The sequence below is a fragment of the Argentina anserina genome, chromosome 2 (genome assembly GCF_933775445.1).
Source record: "Argentina anserina chromosome 2, drPotAnse1.1, whole genome shotgun sequence".
Classification (NCBI taxonomy): Eukaryota; Viridiplantae; Streptophyta; class Magnoliopsida; order Rosales; family Rosaceae; genus Argentina; species Argentina anserina.
Window position 1 is genome coordinate 1,501,538 of NC_065873.1, and position 25,732 is coordinate 1,527,269.

Below are 25,732 nucleotides of genomic sequence, written 5' to 3' on the forward strand. Positions count from 1 at the left end.
TAGCCCGCCCAAAAGCCCGTCTTACCCGGTAGGACCGAAGCTCGGTCTGACCCTCCATTAGGGCGGGCCGGCCCGAGCCTCTTTCCAATATGGTAAGGTAAGAGTTGAGCAAATGAAACCCGACCCTACCCTCCGGTCTGGTCCTATTAAGTCCTATAAGGCCAAGCCCGGCCCGGCCCTAAAAACCAGCCCTATCCAGCCTTTTTAGGCCTCTTAATAATTACGTTTTTAAATATATTTCTCATATTTTATATACAATACACCTAATTATGTTTTGTAATTGATTTTATATGCTTTATTTCTTCTATTTCTTTTTGTTGTGAAAAACATTAATTGATTTTAAGTGATTTATATAGTTAATATATAAATACAACTAATTAAACATATATTTATAAAAGTATAAAGTTGAATTTAATGTCTATATATATGAAAAATATAAACATATAAATAAAAAAAAGTCTTGTACTACATGTTTCAACCAATATAAACTAAATCATGAAGTAACAATCATATTAATTTGAATTTTGTAAAATAAAAAAAATGTCATGTTCAGCCCGTTTCGGCCCTATTTAGCTCTATTCGGAGGGCCGGCCCGACCCTCTCTCTTAGTCCTAAAGAAATGGGCCTTTAGGGCGGATAAAAGTTTGAAAATCAGAGCCCTAGCCCGGCCAATCTTATTTTTTATTGACTTAATCAAAACCCATCCCGACCCTACCATAAGCCCTAAAATGTATGGTAGGACTTGGCCCTGCCCGACCCATGACGAGGCCTACATGATGGAATCCGAATATGTGCGGGTCTCACTTTCTAATCAGGATTCAATTCCTTGACAACCCAGATTTCAAATACAAAGTGAGGAGGTGGGTTTATGAATGAAAGTCATGGAATCAAAATTTTATGCCCAAAATATTCTCAGATAATTTTAATAACCCAAAATTACCCAATCTTAAAATAATAAAAATTGGCTATCAAAAATATGTTAAATAATAATAAAAAATCAGTTTCTAGAGATCAATGAATTTCATTCCATAAATAAATAAATAAACTAGAAATCCCTCAAATGTTTACATATATATATATATATATATCATAACTAAGAATGATGTGATATTTTAATTAAAACCATTGTTAGTGATGTGTTATCTCCCTCTCTCTAATTATAATTTCGTTCACATAACTAAAAATGTAGAAATGAAGCTTATATACATTGTCAAAATTCAAAGACATTACAAATGAGCAAGAATAAATCGTTTTACTCGGTCATCTTTTACCATAATATTGAGGGGTATTTTGATAATCAATCCAGTATTAATTTTGATTCCTTATTGTAAATAAACAACATCAATCATAATAATAAACATCTCAATGGAATTGAAATCTCTACATATTATTCAATTCCGTCTCTCATTCCTCCAAACTCTTATTCTTCATCATTTCAATCCATGTAAGTAAATGTTGTAATACCCGAGATTTTTACTTTCGTTTAACCGACACATTAGAACTAACTAATCAACATTTGTCGAAAAATGTAGTTTAATACATTAATATTAAACTACATGTCGTCATGAGCGTTCTTGACGCTCGAATTTTTATTTTATTAACTTTACAAATATTTTCTTGTGTTTTAATTGTTTTCACTAACTTAAGATTGTAGCCGTCGATCTTTCATCATCAAATTTCTACCGTTGGATTAGATCCTATGAACTAATATTTACCTTTGAGGGTTTGAGAAAACAACCCTTTTCAATTTCTTTCAATCAGCCCAAAATTCGGGCCCGAACTCATTTTCCCCATTCTGTTTGACAAAACACAGAGAGAAATTCATTTTCTCTCCCTCCACCGAACAACACAGACCGCCTCTCTCCTCCGCCTCGTATCGCCGCCGTCTTGGCGAGATTCACACATGCAGAATCATCATCATCATCTACTCCTTCTCCCCTTCACGGCCATACCAACAGATGGCTCATATATCAAATTTTCTCCAAAACGAATTAAGAGCAGTGAAATTCAATCGGAGCATTTCCGATGAAGCTTGGAGCTCCGGTCATTCTTTCAATCTCTCAGCACCCAGTTCGATTTACTTCTAAAATTTCCTGACTTGAAGCCTAATTGATGTATTTTTCTTCTGCTTTCTCGCCACCGTGTTCCGTCGCACCTCCACCATTGAATTCTCCATCTCTAGGTGACGACAAGGGCTCTAGTGGCCTAATTTGGTATATGCGGTAATCTCTGGTCATTTTCTTTGATTATGTGTTTGATTTCCAACCCAATTGCTCGGATACGAACTCCTAATCTAAATCCCTTTTAATTTCTCCTTTGTTGATCTAGTCATGCCTTTATCCTCCACCGCCAACGTCCTCTTTCACTTTCTGATGACAAAAGTGAGATAAAGTCTTGGAGGAGTCGATTTGTTGAAGTAGTAGCAGCTTAGGGATGATGACGAGAAGTGTTGCAAGCTTTGGTCCCATTTTTGGGGTTGAACAGAGGTAGCAAACTCATCTAATTCAGCTTATGTGATGTAGTTTTGTTGTTTGTTGGATTGATTGAGAAGCATTAAAAGTCTTCTATGTTAGTTTGGAGTTGATCAGATTAGGGTAAAATTTGGGTTTTTACTATTACAGAGTTACCCTTTTACTATTTTACTGACTGTGTGAAATTACCTTTCTGCCCATGGCAGGAATTTACTATTTGACTATTTATCTTTACTATTTTACAGTTTTATCTAAATTACTTTTACTATTTACTTTTAATCTTTTACGGTTTTATAAAAAGGTTTTACTTTTACTGGCCAGTAACTTAGTAAACCTAAATTTAACTTGGCGAGGAAAACTAAATGATAGTTCTGATTTCCGCCTAGTTCAGAAAATCGAGAACTCTTTAACTTAGAAATGTGTCGGTACATAAATAAATCGTCGATATGGTTATAAGTGTCTTTAATAATCTTAGAGTACGCTTATTATCGTTCGACGACTAAAATTAGACTATTTTTGGGTTATCTGAGAAACAATTGATAAAAAGTCAAACAAGGTCAACATAGTCGATTCCAGGTCAAAACATGAAATACTTAGTCAACAGAAAGTCAAACTTTGACTCTCCTGGTTAATTAGGAAAGAAGGTTGAGTCATTAATCTACGAGTCTTGGATTAGAGATTGACTCTTCTACATTTCGTTGGAATTCAGAAAAGGTTTTACAAGAGTTGTTCGATCCTTGGAGTAGTAGCAAGATTGGAGCGGGAGTTTATATTTTGGACTCGGGATTTCTGCATGTCATTCCAAGTAGGGGAACTAACCCTCTCATGTTGCTTTGGCCAATTATATGAAATTTATAGTCTATGACTCGAGATCGAATTGTTATTTGAATTACCATTGATGCATTAAATGTTTGCGAAAATCCGAGACTAGACAACTTTTAAAATATGATTGTCTAGAGTGTTATAGACCTGAGAGTAATGGGGTTCTGAGATACTGGTCTAAGACCTCTCGGGGTCGAAACCGTAAAACCTCCAAAAGGGCAATTCCTGTTACCATTCCACCTTGCGCGCTATTCATTTATTTTAGGGTATTGTCTTAAATGAACACTCTCTCCCTTATTGTTTTTAGCAATAAGGGCGGTTGGTCTCGACTTAAGAGGTAACTCGTTCGCCTCCTAGTCGTTAGGTTCGGTCATGCATTCCTATTATATCTATTACAATCTTATGAAAATGGTCCTATTGTTTTAACATGATATTTGTAAAATGTGCATTGTTTTATTAAATAATTTTACTGGCGGCCAAACAACTTACCCTCAACGTTTTCTCAAAATTATTTTCTATCCTTACCCGATTTTGGTTTTCAAACTCATGGGTGGGTTGGCCCCTACTGGACAAGCGAGGACGACGCTCACCCCAACTATAGTATTCTTGTAGGTTAGGATCTTATTATGGAGCTAGAAGCATCTTTAGAGAGTCATCATTCACTTATCTTATGTTTTTTAGTAAAGTTTTCCCAAGGTTGTTCAGAATATTCAGTCACCTTGTACTTGTTATTTTTACTTGGCTTGTTGTATTTTGTTAAAATTAGGTCGGTGACATTTCACCATCTTCCGCATTTCGTTTGTAAACTCTGTAATTTGTAGAATTTGCAAAAATGATTATAGTTGTTAGTTTCGTTTATCCTCTTTGTCAAAAAAATTTATTCACAAGTTTTATTCATCATCTTAGTGTGTGTAATACTTGTATTACGCCTGCTGATCGTTAAATTAACTCAAATATACTGCTTGCATTCCTTTTCGGGATGTGACAAATGTGCCCTCAAGATACATCCCTAAAAGCTGAATAAAAACCGTGTCTGACCTGAAGCTATGTGTGGTAACTGGGCTAGAGGTCATTGTTCCCCATCGAGGTGCAGCTGAACAAGCTGTACCAAACTAAGTTTACGCAACATTGCTTATTCATGAGTGATTTCGCAAAGAGTTGAGTCTATGTAGGAAATTTTGTTCATTATCCCACAACTAAGTTTGATGCTCACTGCTAACGCCATACATCACATAAACTGACCCAAAAGGCTAGCAGATTTGGATCTTGACGCGGATCCTCCGCCGAGTGCCGACACCAGCCGCCCTCCAAAACGTAGACCGATCTTATCAACCACTAAGGAAGCACCGCTTAAGAGATATATACCAATGTTACGGAAAGTGATCCGACCTGGATAAAACAATGGATCTGAGCAGTCTATCACAGGCACACTTCCCTTTCACCGTACACCGCTAATCTAGGCCTTCTTATCGCCAACAGAATAGACCCCAACGCGGGCCAAACTGGCCCGAGGTGATTATCCTAAAATATGTGTTTGTATATTATGTTAGCAGTTGTTTTAAAAAGCTCAATTTTGTAACTTTTATAATGTCTCAAAAACGTACACTGCTAATCCAAGCCTCCTTATCACCAACACAATAGACCCCAACGCCGGAGCAACACTACTATACGACCACACAAATATCTGCCACTTCTCAAATTGCGCAAGAGCAACTACCATCTATGTCCCACAACTATATATATATATATATATATATATATATATATATATATGTGTGTGTCTCTAATTCAACTGTTATATTCAAATACTAGAAGGATGAAGTTTATCGGGGAGAATTCTGCTATACACTGCTGCATGGCAGCAACATTTTTATCCACAAACAATCCTCCCACACCCACTGTGCATTTTATCAAACCTCTCCTTCACCACACACAAGTGTGTGTATATCATACCTTGCTGCATAGCAGACAAACCCGTTTATCAGCAACCAAACCATACTAGCCATATGCTCTTTAGCATTGATCTTCATCACCTGTGTCCCTTTGGCAAGCTCTGTTAAGGATGATAGTGGGTTCCTTAAAGCGCATAACGATATCCGCGCAGAGCATGGTCTCCGGCCACTACATTGGAATGAAACAATAGCAAAATTTGCCCAAAACTATGCCAACAAAGAGAGCTGCGGACCGTGCAAATGGAGCATTCGACCGGACCTTATGCCGAGAACATTGCGAGTGGTAAGGGTATGACCGGTGAAGCAGCTACAAAGTACTGGTGCACTGAGAAAGACGAGTACGACTACAAATCGAACAAATGTACATGTCCGGAAGAAGATGGTTGCCGCCACTATACTCAGGTGGTTACAAGGGTCACAACCCAACTCGGTTGTGCGAGGGCCAAGTGCAAAAATGGTGACATGTTTGTTATCTGCGACTATGATCCATCTGGAGATTGGGACAAACAACCGTACTGATCATATTACATATTGAGTAAAAAATCTCCGAGTGTTTTGCTCTAACAACATATCAAAACGGCTCTTAGTAATTATGTAGATGTAAATAAGATGCTGAGAGATGTTGGCCTGATGTTTGCCTTTATAGATTGACATTCGACCATCTCCTAAACACTTCTTGATTTTTGTTATCGTAATGAATGACCTAATTTGCATCGCAGTACTAATTTTCCGAAAGAAATTTACAGTGCAGAGATTGTTTTATTTGGGTTCTTTTAATGAAATTCTCGCGTTGACCAAAAAAAAAAGATTGTTTTATTTGATGTTAGATGGATCGAGTTTGTAATTTGGAACCAAATCTTTAACGGATTGTATTTACAATTCATTTTTGGTAAGTTATTTTCCTTTCATTGTATGAATCAAATAATTGAAATACGTAACAACAAGTACCAACAAAATATTCACATACTTCAATTTTATTAGTCGTGAATGAGGTAGCTAGCAACCCACACAGATTTACGTTTTTCAAGTCATTGATAGAGTAGCATAAACTGTAAGTCGGTCAGTATTTGGACGCATTCAAACATAACCAGATCGATCAATCTCCATTTTCCAACTTCAGGCACACGAACATAATGACTCCTATAATTTGGAAACAAAATATCTCAATTTTTTTTATTTGACGTAGAAAATTACATGTTTATTTGTAATTCGGACGGAATACAAACTATGGAACTAGACTCTTACTTTCTGCATATTATTGATCAGTCACAGCAAGAATCTCCTCTTTTCCGTTTTACCTTTTAAACATAGAAACCCTGCATGTGAAATTGGAATAATATTAATTATAGATATGAAGTTTTAATCATAAGAGATATCATTGAGCTTTGAGAGAGAAGATAATTATTCGTATGTAATTTTAAGGAAAATTATCGATCACGTAATTAGGAAAGGCATCACATAGTTTTATATTGCCAATAACAGAATTATAGCTAGTAATTTGAAGAGAGAAAAATCGTTTACTTGCTGCAGTCGGCATTGGGATCAAGAGGTACAGGAATTGTGACTTTGCAATACAGAGGAATGATGTCTCTTAGCTTTCCGACCTCAATTGGGAAGCCATTTATAAGTTGTTTCATACATTCACACAGATCTCTACGTACTTGGGTGGATGTAACTCTAGAAACCACAGTTCTCATAGCGCTACAGCAAGAATCACTCGGAGTTGGAGGACCATTACCGATTAAAAAACTAGTGCAGGGCTCCAAAATGCCTCTCGTCTCATCGCATGTGAGGCCATTTGCAGGACATGGACATATCATAAACACCATGATCACAACCCCAAAAGACAACAGAAACCAACAATTCATCATTTTGTGAAAAATCAAAACCGGCCAGATGAAACAATGGATGCACAACTCTTTTATAGGGTCACTAGTAGACGATGGATATGTAATTTATTGTATGCCTTGAAATTTATTAATTTCAATTGAGGAAATTACCATGTCAAAAGGAAATTACACTACAGTAGAGCAAAATTATCCGGGATCCAGGCCCAAAAATTATTGAAATTTATATCCCCCATGTCTGACATGGTATGAAATCTAACATTGCTTGTCCATAAATGAAGTTTATCTCTGAAATTACAGAGTGAAGTTCTAATTTTGACATATTTTTCGGTCAAATGTTTTCAACATAAGCGATTCAATATTTAAGTATGTTATTCAAGATAATCTCTACAAAAGTTTCATCCAATTTGATAATGGTTTGAGCTTTCAAAATTGAGATTTACACAAACGGTTCACGTTGAACAGTTTTAATTCATTCATTGATTTAATCTAATTTCAATACCTTAACGATGTCTGAATTAGATGAAATTTTATAAAAATGATCTTGAATAGCATACCTAAATATTGAATCGCTTATGATGTAAAAATTTGACTGAAAAATGTACTAAAATTGGAACTTCACTCTGTAATTTCAGAGTGAAACTTCACTCTGAATATGGACTGAATATATATATATATATACCTTCCAATTAGTAGTTAAGAAATCAAGTAACTAATAAAAATAATATTCTTATAGGTGATACTCTTAACTTATGATTGGTTTAAATAATTTATATGAGTCAGAGTAGTATGATACATGATTCAGAGTAAGGAGCATAAAATAATGTTCATGCATCTAGTAAATGAATCAGAGTATTGGGATTCAGAATATTAGCGTTGATAAATGATTTCTTTCTCATTTACATACTTAGTAGTCAATTCTTAATTTATCAACAACCGCTTTGCTTTTTCTGTGTCTCAGAAAATTTGTGCCTCCGTCCGACAATGCATCTATGACACTACTGTCGGACGAGAGTTGTGGCCGGTCAGCTGGTGGCTTGGCATGGTGGTTTGTTGGCCGGGCTCATGAGTGGGAGGTGGTCAGTTTGCGTCAGAGATGCTTGGGTTTTGGGTGTAGTGATCGGGTTTGGGTGTTGTTGCTTTAGAGGATTTCAAGTGGTGTTGGTTAGGTCCTTGTGGTGGCGAGGGATTTCTAGTGTGGTGGTACGAGATGGGGAAGCAGTGGCGCTGCTGGTTTACTTGGTAATTGGGGTCGGATCTTAGTATTACTGTTTGGGAGTAGTCTTGTTAGGTGGTGTTGTCCGTCTGACACAGACTTGAGCGGTAGTGGTGTGGTGGCTACATGCGGCGGAGTCAAGGCTTTGGTGCTGTGATAAGAAGTGGAAGCACGATGATTGGATATTTGGCTAACTGTTCTTTTGCGCTCATTGGAGGCGGGCCATGGCCTTTGGGCATGGGTTGGGTCATTTTGTTGGGCTTGGTTCTATTTGGGCTCATGCTCGTTTTAGACCCTGAGGTGTAATGTCTATATTTATTTATTTTTTTCCAGATTTTATCTAGGTCTACTATTGGGCTTAGAGCATTTGTCTTAGTTTTAGACATTAGTCTCTAATTAAGATTTTTAGTGTCCTTGGGGTAGCCTCCTCTGTGTAAGTTGATCCCAGTAATGGCAAATAAGTGGGTTATGTTTGTCCTACCAAGTCTTGAATCTGAGTACTGAGCGATTTTTTATGGCTTACAATTTAGAGATTTCTTTTGCTTAGGGTTTCCTTTGTTTATGGGGGGTTTTGCATAGTTCATTTCTACCGTGCCCATGAGAGTGTTCTATGTTCAAGATGTATTCCTACTTGATGTTATTAATGATATATGACACTATCAACTTCCTTTTTTAAAAAAACTCTTAATTTATCAAAGTAAATATAGATGATTTATCTAAGTCAATATTAACTGAATCATTAATCAAAATGCATGTTCAGAGAATTTGTTACTTGGATGTAAAAACGCCGAACCACTTCTTGTTATAAGTTATAACCACTCTTCTTATATATAAGTACTCCGAAGCATGACTTCCTTTTTTAGAGTTTCAGACAACCTTGAGTACTATCAAGAAAGTAAAAAATGGAGTTAATCAAGTCATTATTGCTGTAATAACCCGATTTTTTGGATACCAATTATTAAATTTTTAAAATTCGATAAGTTTGTAAAAGTGATTAAAACGCGTTTGTTTCACTTTGCGACGTTATAAAATCGAAAACGGAAACGTTATCGGAACTTTTAATTAGAAAAACGTTACGTTTCCGCGACGCGAGAATCGACTTTTACTCCGTGGCTCGTTTGTGAAAACTTCCTTCACGAAAGTTTAGAGCTCGTCGATACGAGTTCGTTGACACGTACGTGAAAGTTATTAACGACGGAAGTTAGTTTCTGATTTTGGAAGTGGGTATAAAAAGGGAATTTTGGAGATTTGGGGTTTCCATTTTCGGAAACCCTTTCTCTCTCTTCACCCGCCTCCCTCTTCTCTCTCTCTCTCTCTCTCCCTCAGAAAATTCACCGCTGGCAATCTCCTCCCCTGGGCCGCCATGGCTCTCACCGCCGGCCTCCAGAGCATCACACGACCCTTCGCATCAAACCCCGAGGTCGACACGCCTTCCCTTGCCGCCGTGAGTCCTCACGCTCCAACCCGAGGCCTGTAATTCCTCCGCCGTTGTTCGAGATCCACCTCCGGCGATCTTCCGGTGGTTCTCAAGCCCTATTGAGGTAAGGGTTTGTGTGATTGGTTGTATTGTGTGGACTTGGGGGTGAATCAGAGGAGGAGGAGGATAGGGAGTACCGCCGCCTTAGGCGGCGCGTGAGGGGAGGTGAGGTGGCCAAGAGACGGCCTGAGGCCGTAGGAGGGTAGACGGGAAAGAAAGAAAGAGTTTGGGGGCGGCGGTGGCGGTCACGGGCCGGTTTTGAAGTCGGCGCGTGGGCCCTACGCGCTGTCATTGTGGGCGGCGCGTGAGCGCCACGTGCGGTCGCCGGAGGTGGCGCGTGAACATTGATTTCAAACCGTAATTTTTGTAAACAATTATTTTTACGTACGGTGAATGTAAAAAGTAATTTTCGTACAGTAAATGTGAATATATTTTATATACGGTAAATTACGTACAGTAATTGTAAAAGTGAATTATGAAGGATAAATCGGTAATTATTATTTACTGAGATAATATTTATGATTGAATAGTACATGGATGTATATGAATACGTAAAGAGTATGTACTCATACAAGAATACGTAATTAATATATATTTGTACAGTAATACGTGAATAGTAATTACATGAACATTAATTTCATAAAAACTAGAAATTGTTGAATAGTAAAACATTATTACTGTTTCGGCATTTAAGGTTTTACGTAACGCTTCTAAATTTACTTATTATCTATTCTAGGTGATCGACACAACAAGTAAATGATTCGACTTTGGAATCGTGGAAATTACGCTCAGGAGTATAAGGTGAGTAAAATCTCACAATTGATGAATCTACCCTTGTGGAGATTCAAGAATACGGTAAATTTAAAAGAATGAACTATGATATGTATGTGATATAGTGGATTGTGTATGTGTATAATTGGTAAATTAGGTACATATATATGGTTTACTATATTATATACTGTCATAATTTCCGTTGCGAATAAGTTCATTATAGTGTTGATGTTTATTTATTGAGCATGTCGATTTATTTGTACAAGATCATGTGATGATTGTTTGTACGTGGTTTTAACGTGAGTGATGTTAAAATGTTTTTGTGGTCTGTGGACCTGTCTTCGGACATGTTGGCATGTCGGAACCTAGCCTTGGTCAGGCGATAGTTACGATTCAGTTAGAGCTCTAGTCTGTCTGCCGAGGTACTAACATGAGGGGTAACATAGGTGTGTCAGCGCTCATGAGTACCCATATTTTTGGATATTAGGTGGCGAGAGGTTGCCCAATATCGGGCGGTGTACTAACATGAGGGGTAACAGAGATGTATCAGCGCTCATGAGTACCCGTATTATAAATGCATTTGGGTAAACAGAGGGGTTGCCCGATTTCTCATGAGCATATATATTTATGTCAATATTGGACAACCAGATGGGTCGTCCAATGACTCATGAGTGCATTTATGATTGATGTTTTGTGGATTTTCGTATATATATTTTTATGCGAGTTATATTGTTGTTTTACTCATACGAGCTGCAAAGCTTACCAAGTTTGTGTTTACAATCCCGGTGCACCTATTCGATGGTGTAAGGGATAATTCTGCAGGTGTGGATTAGCGGAAATCGACGGACAACTCCGAAGACTTGAAGTTGTTTTATTCTATCTTTTAGTGAGAATTTGAGAGGATTTTTACATTTCCATTTGATATAATGTTGAATTATAAATTTGGTTTGTAATAATCAATTTGACTGAGTTGTATAATGAACTTAGTAATGATCCGCTGTGACATTAAAATGATTTCGATTTATTGAGATGATTTTAGAGTTTTTCATGACTTCGAAATTTGAGTTTCATACTTGAAATTTTGGGGTCGTGACAGTTGGTATCAGAGCCTAAGTTGTGTATTTGGCGATTTATCAATATCATCCAAGAGCGATGACCTGACTGCAGCGGTCCCCCATCACATGCTCTTCGGTATTGATACGTCGCTAGGTACGCAAGAGTGTTAGGAGCCACACTTTAAGGTTTGGTCCTCTAGTAAGTATTGTGACAATACTTCGATGATTTACCTTCTTCTGAAATCTTGAGTTAATATATGTTGGATCTATTTTGTTCAGATTCAAGACTTCACATGTATTGACTAAGTGTTTAAATGTTTCAAGGTGATGAATTTGGAGAAGGGCCGAGCACAGGGCCGAGGACGGGCGAGAGGTCGAGGCCGAGGTAGGGGTGGAGGCCGAGTCCGCAATGTGAAGAACCTCTATGAGGAGGCGGCACCACATGAAGAATAGGTTGACCCAGCGGCTGTTGTTAGAGACGATGGTCGAGTGCTGAAGCTGATCAAGGACATCAGTAGTCTGTCAGCGCCTTCATTTCATGGGGGCTTGGATCATATGACAGCAGACCATTGGATTGAGAGTATGGAAACCTACTTTGAGATGGTGGTGTGCACATATATAGAGAAGAGGATGATATCCACATTCTTCTTAAAGGATAAAGCTCTGGATTGGTGGAAGAGCACGAGGTGGACTGTGGATGTGTCTACCTTGACCGGGGATGGATTCACGACACTTTTTAGAGAAAAGTACTTTCTAGCTATAGTGCAGGAGGATCTAGAACTTCAGTTCCTTGAGCTAGTATAAGGAGATATGATTGTCAGGGAGTATGAGGCCCGTTTTGCACAGTTGTATCGGTTTGTCATATCAATGGGTGTAACCTCCTTAGCCCAGAAGTTTCTATGGGGACTTAAGCAAGAATACAAGACCATCATATCAACACTTTGTTTGTCTACCAAGTAGTTGATATATGAGAGTGCCCTGAACTTAGAACAGACGAATAAGACTCGCAGGGGAGATGTGGAAAATAGAGATGCTAGAGGAAAAGGCAAGGCAATCAGTTCAGACAACGGGCCTTTAGGACCGAAGGGTGGATCTTGGAAGAGGCCGAGACCCTATTATCAGATTCCGGCAAAGGTAGCGTCTCCATCTGTTAAGACTGCACCTGTTAGACCGCTGACATCAGTAAGGTGTTTCGTTTGCAACGAAATGGGGCACTACGCCACAACTTGCCCGAAGTCAAGGAGAACAAGCTGCTTTAAGTGTGGACAAGTGGGACATATCGCCAAAGATTGTACCCGACCTCCGCAGGGTAGACATGAACATCATCAGAGACATTTACCAGCGGGCCAAGCAAGAGTGTTTGCAGTGGGTCAGCGAGACACAGGAGTGGAAGGTACTTTATCTATTTTTGACTATCTTGCTAGAGTACTGTTTGATATAGGAGCATCTCATTCTTTTATTGCTAGTTCGGTAGTGGAGATGTTAGGATTGAATCCTACATCTCTTGGAAACTCTTTATATGTCACTTCACCCATTAGAGTGTCCCTTGAATTGGAGACAATATGCAAGGGTTGTCCTATTGTGATTGGAGGTAGAGAATTCTATACTTCTTTGATAGTGATTCCGGACCACACCTACGATGTGATCCTAGGAGTTGATTGATTGAGGCCGCAGCACGCAGTGATTGATTGCTTTGACATGGTGGTGTTCCATAGGCCCAGAGAACTAGTGTTTCGTTATCGTTGCCTCAAGTCAGATAATGTCATGAGAACATGAGCTTTGGCATATGTGGAATCAGTAGATCAAAAAGTAACTATTGCAGACATTGTGGCAGTATCTGAGTATAGTGAGGTGTTCCAAGAGATACCAGGGTTACCTCCTCGAAGAGTTGTAGATTTCTGTATTGATGTGGTAATTGGTACGACACCAATGTCAAAGGCTCCTTATAGAATGAGACAAAACGAACTGAAGGAGTTGAAAGTGCGGATAGATGAACTATTAGACCAAGGGTTCATTAGACCTAGTGTCTCACCTTGGGGAGCACTGGTTTTGTTCGTGAAAAAGAAAGATGGCTATCTGAGGTTATGTGTGGACTATAGAGAACTGAACAAGGTGACCATCAAGAATAGGTATCCCTTGCCTAGGATTGATGATTTGTTCGATTAGCTCAAAGGAGCTACAATGTTCTCTAAGATTGATCTGAGATCCGATTACCATCAACTCAGGATGAAGGAAGAAAATATATCGAAGATAGCTTTTAGGACCCGGTATGGACAATATGAGTTTGTGGTCATGCCCTTTGGTCTGACAAATACACCAGCTGCCTTTATGAGTTTGATGAACCAAATCTTTAGCCCGTACTTGGATGAGTTTGTTGTGGTGTTTGTGGATGACATTCTGATATACTCCAAGTCTCAGGAAAAACATGTGGTGCATTTGAGAACAGTGTTGCAGACCTTGAAGGAAGCAAGATTGTACGTCAAACTCGAGAAGTGCGAGTTCTGGAAAGAAGAGGTCAAGTTCCTCGGTCATGTCGTCTCAAAAGATGGAGTACTAGTAGACCCGTCAAAAGTGGAGGCAGTAGAGAGTTGGAATCGTCCAAAGAACCCTACAGAGATTCGTAGTTTCCTTGGTTTGGCAGGTTACTACATGAGGTTTATCGAATGGTTTTCTAGTATTGCTTCGGTATTGACCAAGTTGACCAAGAAAGATGTTCCGTTTGTGTGGACAGAAGTATGTGAGGAGGCATTCAACAAACTAAAGACCAGTTTGACCACAGCTCCAGTGTTGACAATTCCCTCTAGTGGGGGTGGTTATGTCATTTATAGTGATGCTTTGCTCCAAGGCTTGGGTTGTGTGTTGATGCAGCATGGAGGATTTATTGCGTATGGCTCTAGACAGTTAAAGATCCATGAGAAGAACTACCCCACTCATGATCTAGAGCTCGCGACAGTTGTTTTTGCCCTGAAGATTTGGAGACATTACTTTTATGGTGAGAAGTTTTAACTCTCTTCTGATCATAAGAGTCTGAAGTATCTATTCTCACAGAAAGAATTGAATATGAGGCCGAGGAGATGGATGGAACTCCTCAAGCATTATTACTTCACCTTGGAGTATCACTCTGGGAAAGCAAATGTGGTGGCCGATGCCTTGAGCTGGAAACCGAGGGGCGTAATAGCTTCTATTATGGTTCAAGAATGGTTTATGCTCGAAACTGCATCGAAATTTGACTTGGTACCATCGGGAGGAGAACCAAAGGTTTTTCTTGGAAGTGTCTATGTGCAACCTACATTAATCTCAAGGATCATACAAGGTCAGGCACAAGATAAATTCTCACAAGATAAGTTGGCAGACCTTGTAGTAGATACGCTTGATGAATGTCCTTCCGAGGTGGAGAGTTGGACCCGATGGAGGGTTGAGGTTTGGGACAAGATTGTGTGTTCCAGATTGTACTGATCTCAAGAAGGAGGTCCTTCGCACGGCACATCGATCTCATTATACCGTTCATCCAGGGAACACCAAGATGTACAATGACCTATGCAGGCAATTTTTGTGGAACGGGATGAAGAAAGATGTAGCTGAATTTGTATCGAAGTATTTGACGTGTCAGTAAGTGAAAGCAGAACATCAACGACCAGCTGGCATGTTGAAGCCATTGACTATTCCTCTTTAGAAGTGGGAACATATATCTATGGATTTTGTGACTGGACTACCTAAGTCAAAGAAGGGTCACGATGCGATATGGGTGATTGTCGATCGGTTGACGAAGTCAACACATTTTCTTCCAGTGTCAATGAAGTATTCTATGGAAGTGCTAGGGAAACTATATGTGGATGAGATAGTGAGACTTCATAGAGCTCCAGTTTCTATTGTTTCTGATCGTGATGCACGTTTCACGTCGAAGTTATGGGGTGGTTTGTAAAAGGCTATGGGTACTACCTTGGATTTGAGTACTGCTTTTCATCCTCAAACTGATGGACAAACAGAAATGGTGAATCAGGTGATGGAAGATATGTTGAGAGCTTGTATGTTGGATTTTAAAGATAGCTGGGAGGATCATTTGAGGTTGATTGAGTTTGCCTACAACAACAGTTACCATTCTAGCATCGGTATGGCACTTTATGAGGCTCTTTATGGTAGACCATGTCGATCACCTATCTGTTGGGCCGAAGTTGGTGATGAAGCACTGATGGGCCCAGAGGTGGTTCAAGAAACCACAGAGAAGATCTTGATCATTCGAGATAGGATCTGGACCGCACAGAGTAGACAGAAGAGCTATGCAGACCTAAAGAGGAGACATGTAGAATTCGAGATTGGTGACCATGTGTTCTTAAAAGTCTCACCTATGAGGGGTGTAGTGAGATTTGCCAAGAAAGGAAAGTTGGCTCCGAGGTACGTTGGGCCCTTTGAGATTCTCGAGAAGGTAGGAGAACTAGCATATCGACTAGCCTTGCATATTAGCATGTCGGGCGTGCACAACGTCTTTCACATTTCCATGTTGAGGAGGTATATACCAGATCAGTCGCATGCGATTGATCATAGCACCATAGAGGTGAAGGAAAATGCCACATTTGTCATTGGGCCGGTTCGTATTCTAGATAGATCCACAAAAAAGCTTCGGAGGAAATAAATAGAGCTAGTCAAGGTGTTATGGAGCTATCATGATGAGGGCGATGCATCTTGAGAACTAGAGTCGGATATGAAGACGAGATATCCACAATTGTTTGTTGAGTGAAGAACTCGAATTTCGGGACGAAATTCCTTTAAGGGGGATAAATTGTAATAACCCGATTTTTCGGATACCAATTATTAAATTTTTAGAATTTAATAAGTTTGTAAAAGTGATTAAAACGCGTTTGTTTCGCTTTGCGACGTTGTAAAATCGAAAACGGAAATGTTATAGGAACTTTTAATTAGAAAAACGTTACGTTTCTGCGATGCGAGAATCGACTTTCACTCTGTCACTCGTTTGTGAAAACTTCCTTCACGAACGTTGTAGAGCTCGTCGATACGAGTTCGTGGACACGTCACGCGTTCTAATCGGACGTCGTACGTAAAAGTTATTAATGACGGAAGTTAGTTTCTGATTTTGGAAGTGGGTATAAAAAGAGAATTTTGGAGATTAGGGTTTCCATTTCCGGAAACCCTTTCTCTCTCTTCACCCGCCTCCCTCTTCTCTCTCTCTCTCCCCGATCTCTCTCTCTCTCACTCAGAAAATTCACCGCTGGCGATCTCCTCCCCTGGGCAGCCATGGCTCTCACCACCGGCCTCCAGAGCATCGCACGGCCCTTTGCATCAAACACCGAGGTCGACACGCCTTCCCTTGCCGCCGTGAGTCCTCGCGCTCCAACCCGAGGCCTGCGATTCCTCCGCCGCTGTTCGAGCTCGCGTGAGCGCCACGTGTGGTCGCCGTAGGTGGGCGTGAACAGTGATTTCAAACAGTAATCTTTATAAAAAATTATTTTTACGTACGGTGAATGTAAAAATTAATTTACGTACAGTAAATCTGAATTTATTTTACATACGGTAAATGTAAATTACGTACAATAATTGTAAAAGTAAATTCTGAAGGGTAAATCGGTAATTATGATTTAATGAGATAATATTTACGATTGAATCGTGGAAATTACGCTCAGGAGTATAAGGTGAGTAAAATCTCACAGTTGACAAATGTACCCTTGCGGAGATTCAAGAATACGCCAAATTTAAAAGAATGAACTATGATATGTATGTGATATAGTGGATTGTGTATGTGTATAATTGGTAAAATATGTATATATATATATGGTTTTCATTATCTTCATTATGTCCTTGAGTAACACCCCAAATATATTATGAAGAATAGTCATTAAATGATACCTATTACCTCCCTTTTATAATTTTGCATATACCAACTATAGGGGCTGTGAGTGATTGACTATGGGTTGTGGTACTGTACTTCCCGTTCGGATCAAGTATTTTTCAACTTTGACCATAACCATAGCTTTGTGAAGATTATACATCAGATTGTGTCCATATGTTTTCACTTGATTGAATCTCATTGGAGAATAAATATAGTGTGGATAATGCATGTTGAATTCCCCCCATAAGGGTAAGGTCCATCATTACTTCCTCCTAGACCAAAGAGGTTTGATTCCCCTCAACACCTAGTTAGGTTTTATTTCAATTTTAGGTGAATGTTGAGACATATAATGCAACATATAATAAAAAAGCCGTATATAACAATAAACTTGTGTAGTAGTGTTAACTATAACTTTGTGCTTGCAAAAAAATGGATTAGAGGTTCGCTTATCCTAATTAGTGATTTTTTTATTTTATTTAAAGTTGGCTTGACACGTGGCGATATTATGAAAATATCGGAAAATTTCGAAAGATTCTGAATATATCGGGAAATATCGAAAATTTCCATCGAAAAATACTTGATATGTAACATGGGATGCCGAAAAAATGTAAACTTTCGCGGGAATATCGAGAAAATTTTGGATATTTCAATCCTTGGTTTGGCGAGATTCCGTTCAGGTTGGATTAGCTAGGGTTAAGTGTAACAGTGGGTGGTGGTTCGTCACCAGCAACTACAACCCTCTTGGTAACTTTGTTGGGGAACGACCGTACTAGACGAAGTATTGTTCTAACTACCTGCAAGTCTGCAACTGTTACATGAAGTTGGTCATGAAGCTATTATAATATGATATATATATACAAACATAGGAAATTATGATTTTATGCAAGATTTTTATTTTTAATTTTTTTCTGCTAATCCATTAATAGTGCACACATAGCATATTGGTAACACACTTGAATTTATTACTGAAAAAAAAGCTCTGAGGGAGAGAATTTTAGGGTTTTTGTTCTTGTCCGGCGGCGTGCCCATTGCCGTCGTCGGGCGAGGCTGGTCGATCAAATCTTTTGTTCGTATCGGAGAGTTTCCGGTGGAGGTTTGCGGGTTGAGGAAGGGTGACGATGTGATGGCGGCTTGGCCATGGTTTGCTCGGAGTTGGTTGGGTCGGCGATGGGCATCAAGTTCATAGATCTGGGGGCTGCTAGGTGGTGATGGTTTCATGGTGGCCTAACATACCTCTAATCGGGTGACTTCAATCTAGATCATGGCACTTAGATCATATTGGGAAAAGACGCCGATTGGCAGCAGTGTTGCTAAGGGAGATTGTGTGTTGAGGGTAGGGGATCGGCGCTGCAGTTTTGACGGAGTTGGTGGCGAATCGGCGACAAAGGTCGGTGATGGGTTATGCCAGACTTGGCTGGCGGCGTGTGCCTCCCTTTCGTCCCGGGTTGAAATCTGGGCTTGGGCTATGTTTGTTTTCAGTTTACTTTTTTGCGTTTTAATTTTTGTTAAAATAATGCCATGTTATAGTTTGACTAGGAGAAGTGGGTTTTATCCTAGGTGGTGCACTTATCGTGCCATGTTTACCCTAATGAGGTTGCGAGTTCCTTGTGTTAAATGGTCGCAGCCTCCTAATAGTAGGATGAAACTTGGTGTTACTGGTATTAGTTTCCAGTGACAACATAGTGGAAAAATTGATAGACATAGTATTTTATGGCTCTACATGAGCATTATCATTCTGGTATGTCGCCAAAATTTTAAAGCAAACGGAGTTGCCAATGTTGTACTCCTTGCTAATTGGTGCTTATTAGAATGCATAGGTTATGTGAAGACACCTGATATTATTTCAGGATGTTCTTGAAGCATGAGGTTTCATTAATGGATATGGTATGAGGGCAGCCGCCCAGTTAAAAAAATAGTGCACACATAGCAGACGCCGAATGATGTGAATTCATATAGGCTGGGATAACACATTAACACACAATTAAAGAGTAGGAGATTTAATAAAACTAGAGTTGCTTGACAATTCATACATTTGGAAGACAACTTGTGAAGCTGAAAAATCCTCTCCACATAGATTAAAACCACTAAGGAAAGAAGTTAAAAATGCAAATAGCTGGTCTGCCTAGCAGCCTGGTCAGTGGTCAAAATGCATGCATGGTAGTGTCCGCTAGTGTGGTACATAATTTGTTTTCAACTACTGGATTTTACCAAACTTCACAGCTGAATAATTGGCTATAGGAATTCGATCTGATCATGTTTTCCTCCGAAACTGACGGTCCTTCAACTTCTAGATGATGCATCCATCTTAAGAAAAGTAAACAAATAAAAAAAAATCAACCAAACAGAAACTACTTGTAGTAGATATCCTAGGACAAAACGTCAGGAGCGAGCTTCAGTAAGCACAAACACTTTTACTAGCTACATAATTAACGATAAAATGTTGATAGCGATAAACATTCCCTGTGCTTAATTTGGGCGAACAAAATTAATTTCTAAGCTAAAAACGATACACAGATAGATAAGCTAACATTTTTTTTCTAAGAAAGGTAACATTGTTATAATTCTTTCTGTTTTATCACATCATAGTACATGTGTTAACTTATAATTACATGTGTATTCGATAGTTCATGTAAACTGGAAAGCTATGCTTATCTTTCGATAAGTCTTGTATTTTTCCGATCCAAATTTGATTGTATAAATCTGTAATACCCCGAATTTCCGGGTTCAAATTGTATGAATTCTTAGAAATTATTAAACATAGAAAATTGAATAAATCACATTTTTTCGCTTTCTCGACAATGTCAAAACGAAACGGAACCGCCTTCGGAAATTTAAATTAGAAAACGTTACTTTTGTGATTTGGGAGTTGACTTCTATTTTCGTCGTTCGTTTCCAAAAAACTTCCTTCACGGAAGTTGTAGAGCTCATCGATACGAGTTCGTGGACACGTCACGCGATCTAATCGAACGTCGTATGTAAAAGTTATATCGACGGAAGTTAGTTTTCAAAATTGGAAAAAAGTATAAAAGGGAAGTTTGGGAAACCCTAGTTTCCAAAATTGGAAACCGGGTCATTTTGTCTCTCTCTCTCTCCCCGCAGCCCTCTCTCCCTCTCGACCCCGACCCCTCCGCTCTCAAAAAACTTTGCCTCGGCGATCTCACCTCACCGGGAACCGTAGCCCTCACCGCCGATCCCAAAGGCACCGCACGGCCTCCAGCTCCCACCCCTGGACGTTACACGCCGTTGTTCGCCGCACCGAAGCTCCTCCGACGATTCAAGCTCATGCAACTCGTCGCCGTCCAAGCTTCCTCTCTGGGGACAAGCGCTCGAGCAATAGCATCTCGCCGCCGATCCTCACCCCCGGTGCCATCTGCAAACGATTTGGGGCCGAATCACGTCACGCTTCAAATCCACCATGAAACCAATCACCGCGGCGTCTCGAGCTCCTCGAACGACTTCTCGGCGGTCCTAGGGCCTGGTTTAGGTACGAAAACGTTCCTCTCCCCACCTTCTACAATTTTGATGTTGGATTCATTGTGATTGGAGGTTGTTTCAGAGGAGGAGCTATATGAGCGCGTGTCACCTTCTGTGGCGGCCTGTGGGAGGTTGCGGAGTGGCAAGTAGACGGCATTAGGCCATGGAAGGGAGGAAGAGAGGAGAGGAGAGAGTTTTAAGCGGTGGTGGGCAAGCCACGCACGGGTTTTGACGTGGCGCATGAGCACCACTTGCACCGATTGTGGGTAGTGCGTGAGCGCCACGCGCAACTGCCATAAGCGGTGTGTGAACCCCACGCGCCGCCACGTGCGGCGGCGCGTGATCAGTGATTCCGAACAATAATTTTTTTGTAAAAATAATTTCTGTACAGCAAATGGTAAAAGTAATTATGTACAGTAAATATAAAAAAATTATAATTTCTGTACAGTAAATAGTAAAAGTATTTATGTACACTAAATGTAAAAACTTTAATTTCTATACAGTAAAAATATTAAAAGTAATTTCTGTACAGTAAAATGTAAAAGTAATTTATGTACAGTAAATTATAAAAGTAATTTCTGAGCATTAATTATATAAGTAAATTTCTTAATAGTAATTTGGTGATTAGTATTTACATGAACAGTAATATGCGAGCATTAATGAGTGAATAGTAATTACGTAAAAACTGTAATTTGTTGAACAATAAATAGTAGTACTGATTCGGCATCTGAGGTTTTACTTAAGGTTTCTAACCACTTTATTATACAACTAAGTGAACGACAAAACAAGTGAAGGATTCACTTTCAGTATTGTAGAAATTACGCTCTGGAAAATAAGGTGAGTAAAACTCAGTATGACGAGTCTACCCTTGGCGGTGATACATATTTACGTTTTATTTAAAAGACCGAACAATGACATGTATATAATATAGTGGGTTGTGTATGTGTACAAATTGTAAATACGATACATATATATGGGTTGCTATATTATATACTGTCACATTCGTATTTCCAAATGAGTTTTATTATAGTACCAATATTTATTTTATTTGAGCATGAGTCGCTTGTTTGTTGTACAAATACATGTGAGAATTGTATTGTACATGGTTTTAGCTTTAACTCATGTTAAAATATTTTGTTTCTGTCTTCGAACATGTTGGAAGTAATCGGAACCAAGCCTTGGCCGGGTGACAGTTACGTTTCAGTTAAACCTCTAGTCTGTATGCGGATGTACTGCATGAGGGGTAACAAATGGGTTACCTTGGTCTCATTAGTACCCATATTTTTGGGATATTGGGTAACAGATGGGTTGCCCAGTGTCTGACGGCGTACTGCATGAGGAGTAACAGATGAGTACTTGGGTCTCATGAGTACCCGTATTATAAATGTAATTTGGGTAAACAGATGGGTTGCCCAATGTCTCATGAACACTCATATTTTCAGATATTATTAGACATCCAGATAGGTCGTCTTGTGACTCATGAGTGCATTTATAATTAAATGTTTTCAGTATTTGTCTTGTATATTATGCGTGTTATACTGTTGATTTACTCATACGAGCTGCAAAGCTTACCGGGTTTGTGTTTACAATCCCGGTGTACCTATTCGATGGTGTAGGAAATAGTTCTGCATGTGTGGATTAGCAGAATTAGAGGGCCATTCTGAAGATTTCGAAGTTTGTTATTTTATTTGTGGTGAGGATTAAAAGGATTTTATATTTCCATTTGTTATAATGCTTCAATTATAAACTGGTTTTGTAATAATCAAATCGACTGAGATGTACTATGAACTCAGTTACGATACGATGTGACTATAAGATGCTTCAATTATCTCCATCAGTATTGATTGTTTTTATTTTTATAATTTACTGGCAAGGAACAAAAATTCACTCACGCACAACCCCAGAAGTCTCAAGTTTATGGATAGTCATGCTGTAGTCTTCTTCTTGTTTTTTTTTCTTTGCCTATTTTACAAGTTTACTACATATATTGTGGACCACATATGGAAAGTTGGAAACAGTTCCGATCGACACTGATGGAGAATTATGTTAAATTAGATATAGCCCTAGCTAGTTCCTACCTGACTGAAGGTATACGTTTTCTCGAAGTATCTAATTTTTGCAAGAAAAGTAACCAAATGGGACCAAAACAACTTGCTTTGATTTCATACAATTCTCAGTTAGAATGATTAATCGCGACTTGAGAAGATCTATGCTTTCAATCTCAATATTATCAAACGCCGTGAAATCTCTTATCTGTATACTATTTTCTCAATTCAAAGGGCATGATTTTGAATATATATTAGACTACAAGCAGCACATGGTATTATTTTTAACCAGTAGATTTCTACAACGGTATAACATACGGGTTAATCTACTATACATCAATGTATGTTATATATCTTACATCCAACGATTGACAACTGATATTATTTTTCTAACCTCACTCACAAAACAATATCGACCGTCAGATGTGAGATGTATATCATACATTTATGTATATTAGAATTTTCCACAACATACACCAGAGATGTCAATTTTAAATACTTATCTAAAATTAAACTAGATTGGCGACAGTAGCCTACACTCATCTTTTAAACCTGGGATGACCACCATTCTAAAAACATAAAAACCTGGGATGACCAAGTAGCATGCTCGTTTTGCACAGAACTATATATGCCAATACTCGCGGTCGACGGCCGATCGACTCGTTCATTCGGACGAATCGAATCCTATCATTAACAGCTCGACTATAGATTAAAACTTGAACTCTATTGCACCGCCGGCAACGTGTGTGGACATTATACACGAATAACACGATCAAATAGTCAACTTATCTGGCCCAACTCAAAACGTTAGCAAAGTGAGGTGCATGCAACTAGGATAAACCTTACTGTGCTATGACCCTCCAGGAATGGAAATACCATCCATTGGGTACAACTGTACAAGTAGCTATGACCTCCATGAAACTAGAGAAACCCTCCTGAGCTATTTTGAAATGCATACGCCATGGAATATATGGACTTTGCAGCAGTGCCGAAAGGGATGATGGTGTTTTGGTTAGTCAATATTTTGGTGAAGGTTGAATTCTCTTGATCGAATTACCGTGCGCTTGATCTTGAATTCTTGATGGAGATCAACATCACTCTATTTTTCTTGTGAAGGCGGGCGTTCTTTAACCTTGTTTATTCTTCTTCGTCTTAATTTCCACAAAGAATATTTCACATTTTCCACAGAATATTTCGCATTTTCCACAGAGACAAGGAAATTGTGATATTTTCCATTACGTACAGTAACCATGCACATTGCATATCTAACTGTAACATTTATTAACGGAACATTTCCCCTTATAAATACACCATCCATGCCGGACACATATCTCATTGCATTGTCTCATAAAAAGGTATGGATTCGTCTAAGATTTCATTATTACTCATTTCCCTCGTTGCAGCCCTATCCCTGCTCCATTTCACTCATGCACAAAACTCACCCCAGGACTACCTCAATGCCCACAACAGTGCTCGAGCCGCAGTGGGCGTGGCTGGCTTGAAATGGGACAACAACCTAGCAGGTTATGCGCAAAGATATGCTAATTCACATATTCGTGATTGCAATATGGTGCATTCTGGTGGCCCTTATGGCGAAAATCTTGCGAAGAGCACCGGCGACTTGTCAGGCACAGATGCTGTGAAGATGTGGGTGGGAGAGAAGGCGTACTATTCTTACAACTCTAACACATGTGCTCCTGGCAAGGTTTGTGGGCATTACACGCAGGTGGTCTGGCGCAACTCAGTACGTGTGGGTTGTGCCAAAGTGAGGTGCAACAATGGAGGTACCTTCATTTCGTGCAACTATGATCCCCGTGGTAACTATGTTGGTCAAAAGCCTTACTAATCAGGGTACTCGATCAGAAAACCACTATATAATAAAGCTAATTCTAAGAATAAAGTACGTGAAATATGGTATGTTTCTTGTAAGATCATTTGCGTACAAGCATGTTTAAGCTGCTTAGAAGACGAATACAATATATATGGTATGTAGAGACAATCAAGAATGACTTGATCGTTGGAATAAATATATGGCTGCTATATATTTAATTATGAATTTTGAACACAAGTTATCTGCTTCACTGCTTGTATTGTTTGGAATCGAAAGCGGTTAATTTACATATAAACTACATTTGTTAGTGTTAATTACTTCCCTCATGTAGTCGCAGTAATCGCAATTTTGTTTATATGAGCGGATTGGATCAGGCTAGAACGTACATATGACTAACAGACTAAGGAAAATGAACCGTACGTGTTAAAGGAATCTAATTACTCTAAACATTGCAAGTGTATATCTCGTTACTAAAATACGGAAGCAAATTTACCGACCACATTTTATTTGAAAATTTTGTGTCCACCATTTTAAACTCATGTCATGTATCTTTTCTCAATTTAAAGTTAGATAATAATTGAGTAATTTAACACATAACATGAGTTTAAAAGGGTGTGCACCAGATGAGCAAATGAAAATTGGTCGTCAAATTTATTTCCACCAAAATACTATCTAGTCCAGGAGATCAATCATAATTATGACTTTCTCTCAATTAACCAGAGTAAAACATATAACAAAGATATCAACTTCATTAATTCATTCTCAACCTCACCAATCGGAAACAAAACTGATCGATCATTCCATTAGCATCGTCAAAAGGAAAGATCAATGTTGACAGCAATCTGGCAACCCTTTGTTTCAATATGTATGTCTATTCAACTTAATAACCTGAGCTACAGTGAATCACCTTCACTAGGTATTGTTATTGG

At 39.0% G+C, this 25,732-nt stretch overlaps 1 protein-coding gene across 1 annotated transcript; it reads left to right on the forward strand.

Moving 5' to 3' along the window:
- Nucleotides 1-24,320: 24,320 nt before the first annotated feature.
- Nucleotides 24,321-25,053, forward strand: LOC126782483 (pathogenesis-related protein 1-like). Its single transcript, XM_050507742.1, has one exon. It carries the CDS (start codon nt 24,330-24,332, stop codon nt 24,816-24,818), a length of 489 nt encoding a protein of 162 aa, XP_050363699.1. The 5' UTR covers nt 24,321-24,329; the 3' UTR covers nt 24,819-25,053.
- The last annotated feature ends 679 nt before the right edge of the window (nt 25,054-25,732 follow it).

Bases quoted from the DNA above. Each gene is read 5' to 3' on its own strand.
- LOC126782483 (XM_050507742.1), top strand. From the start codon at position 24,330: ATGGATTCGTCTAAGATTTCATTATTACTCATTTCCCTCGTTGCAGCC.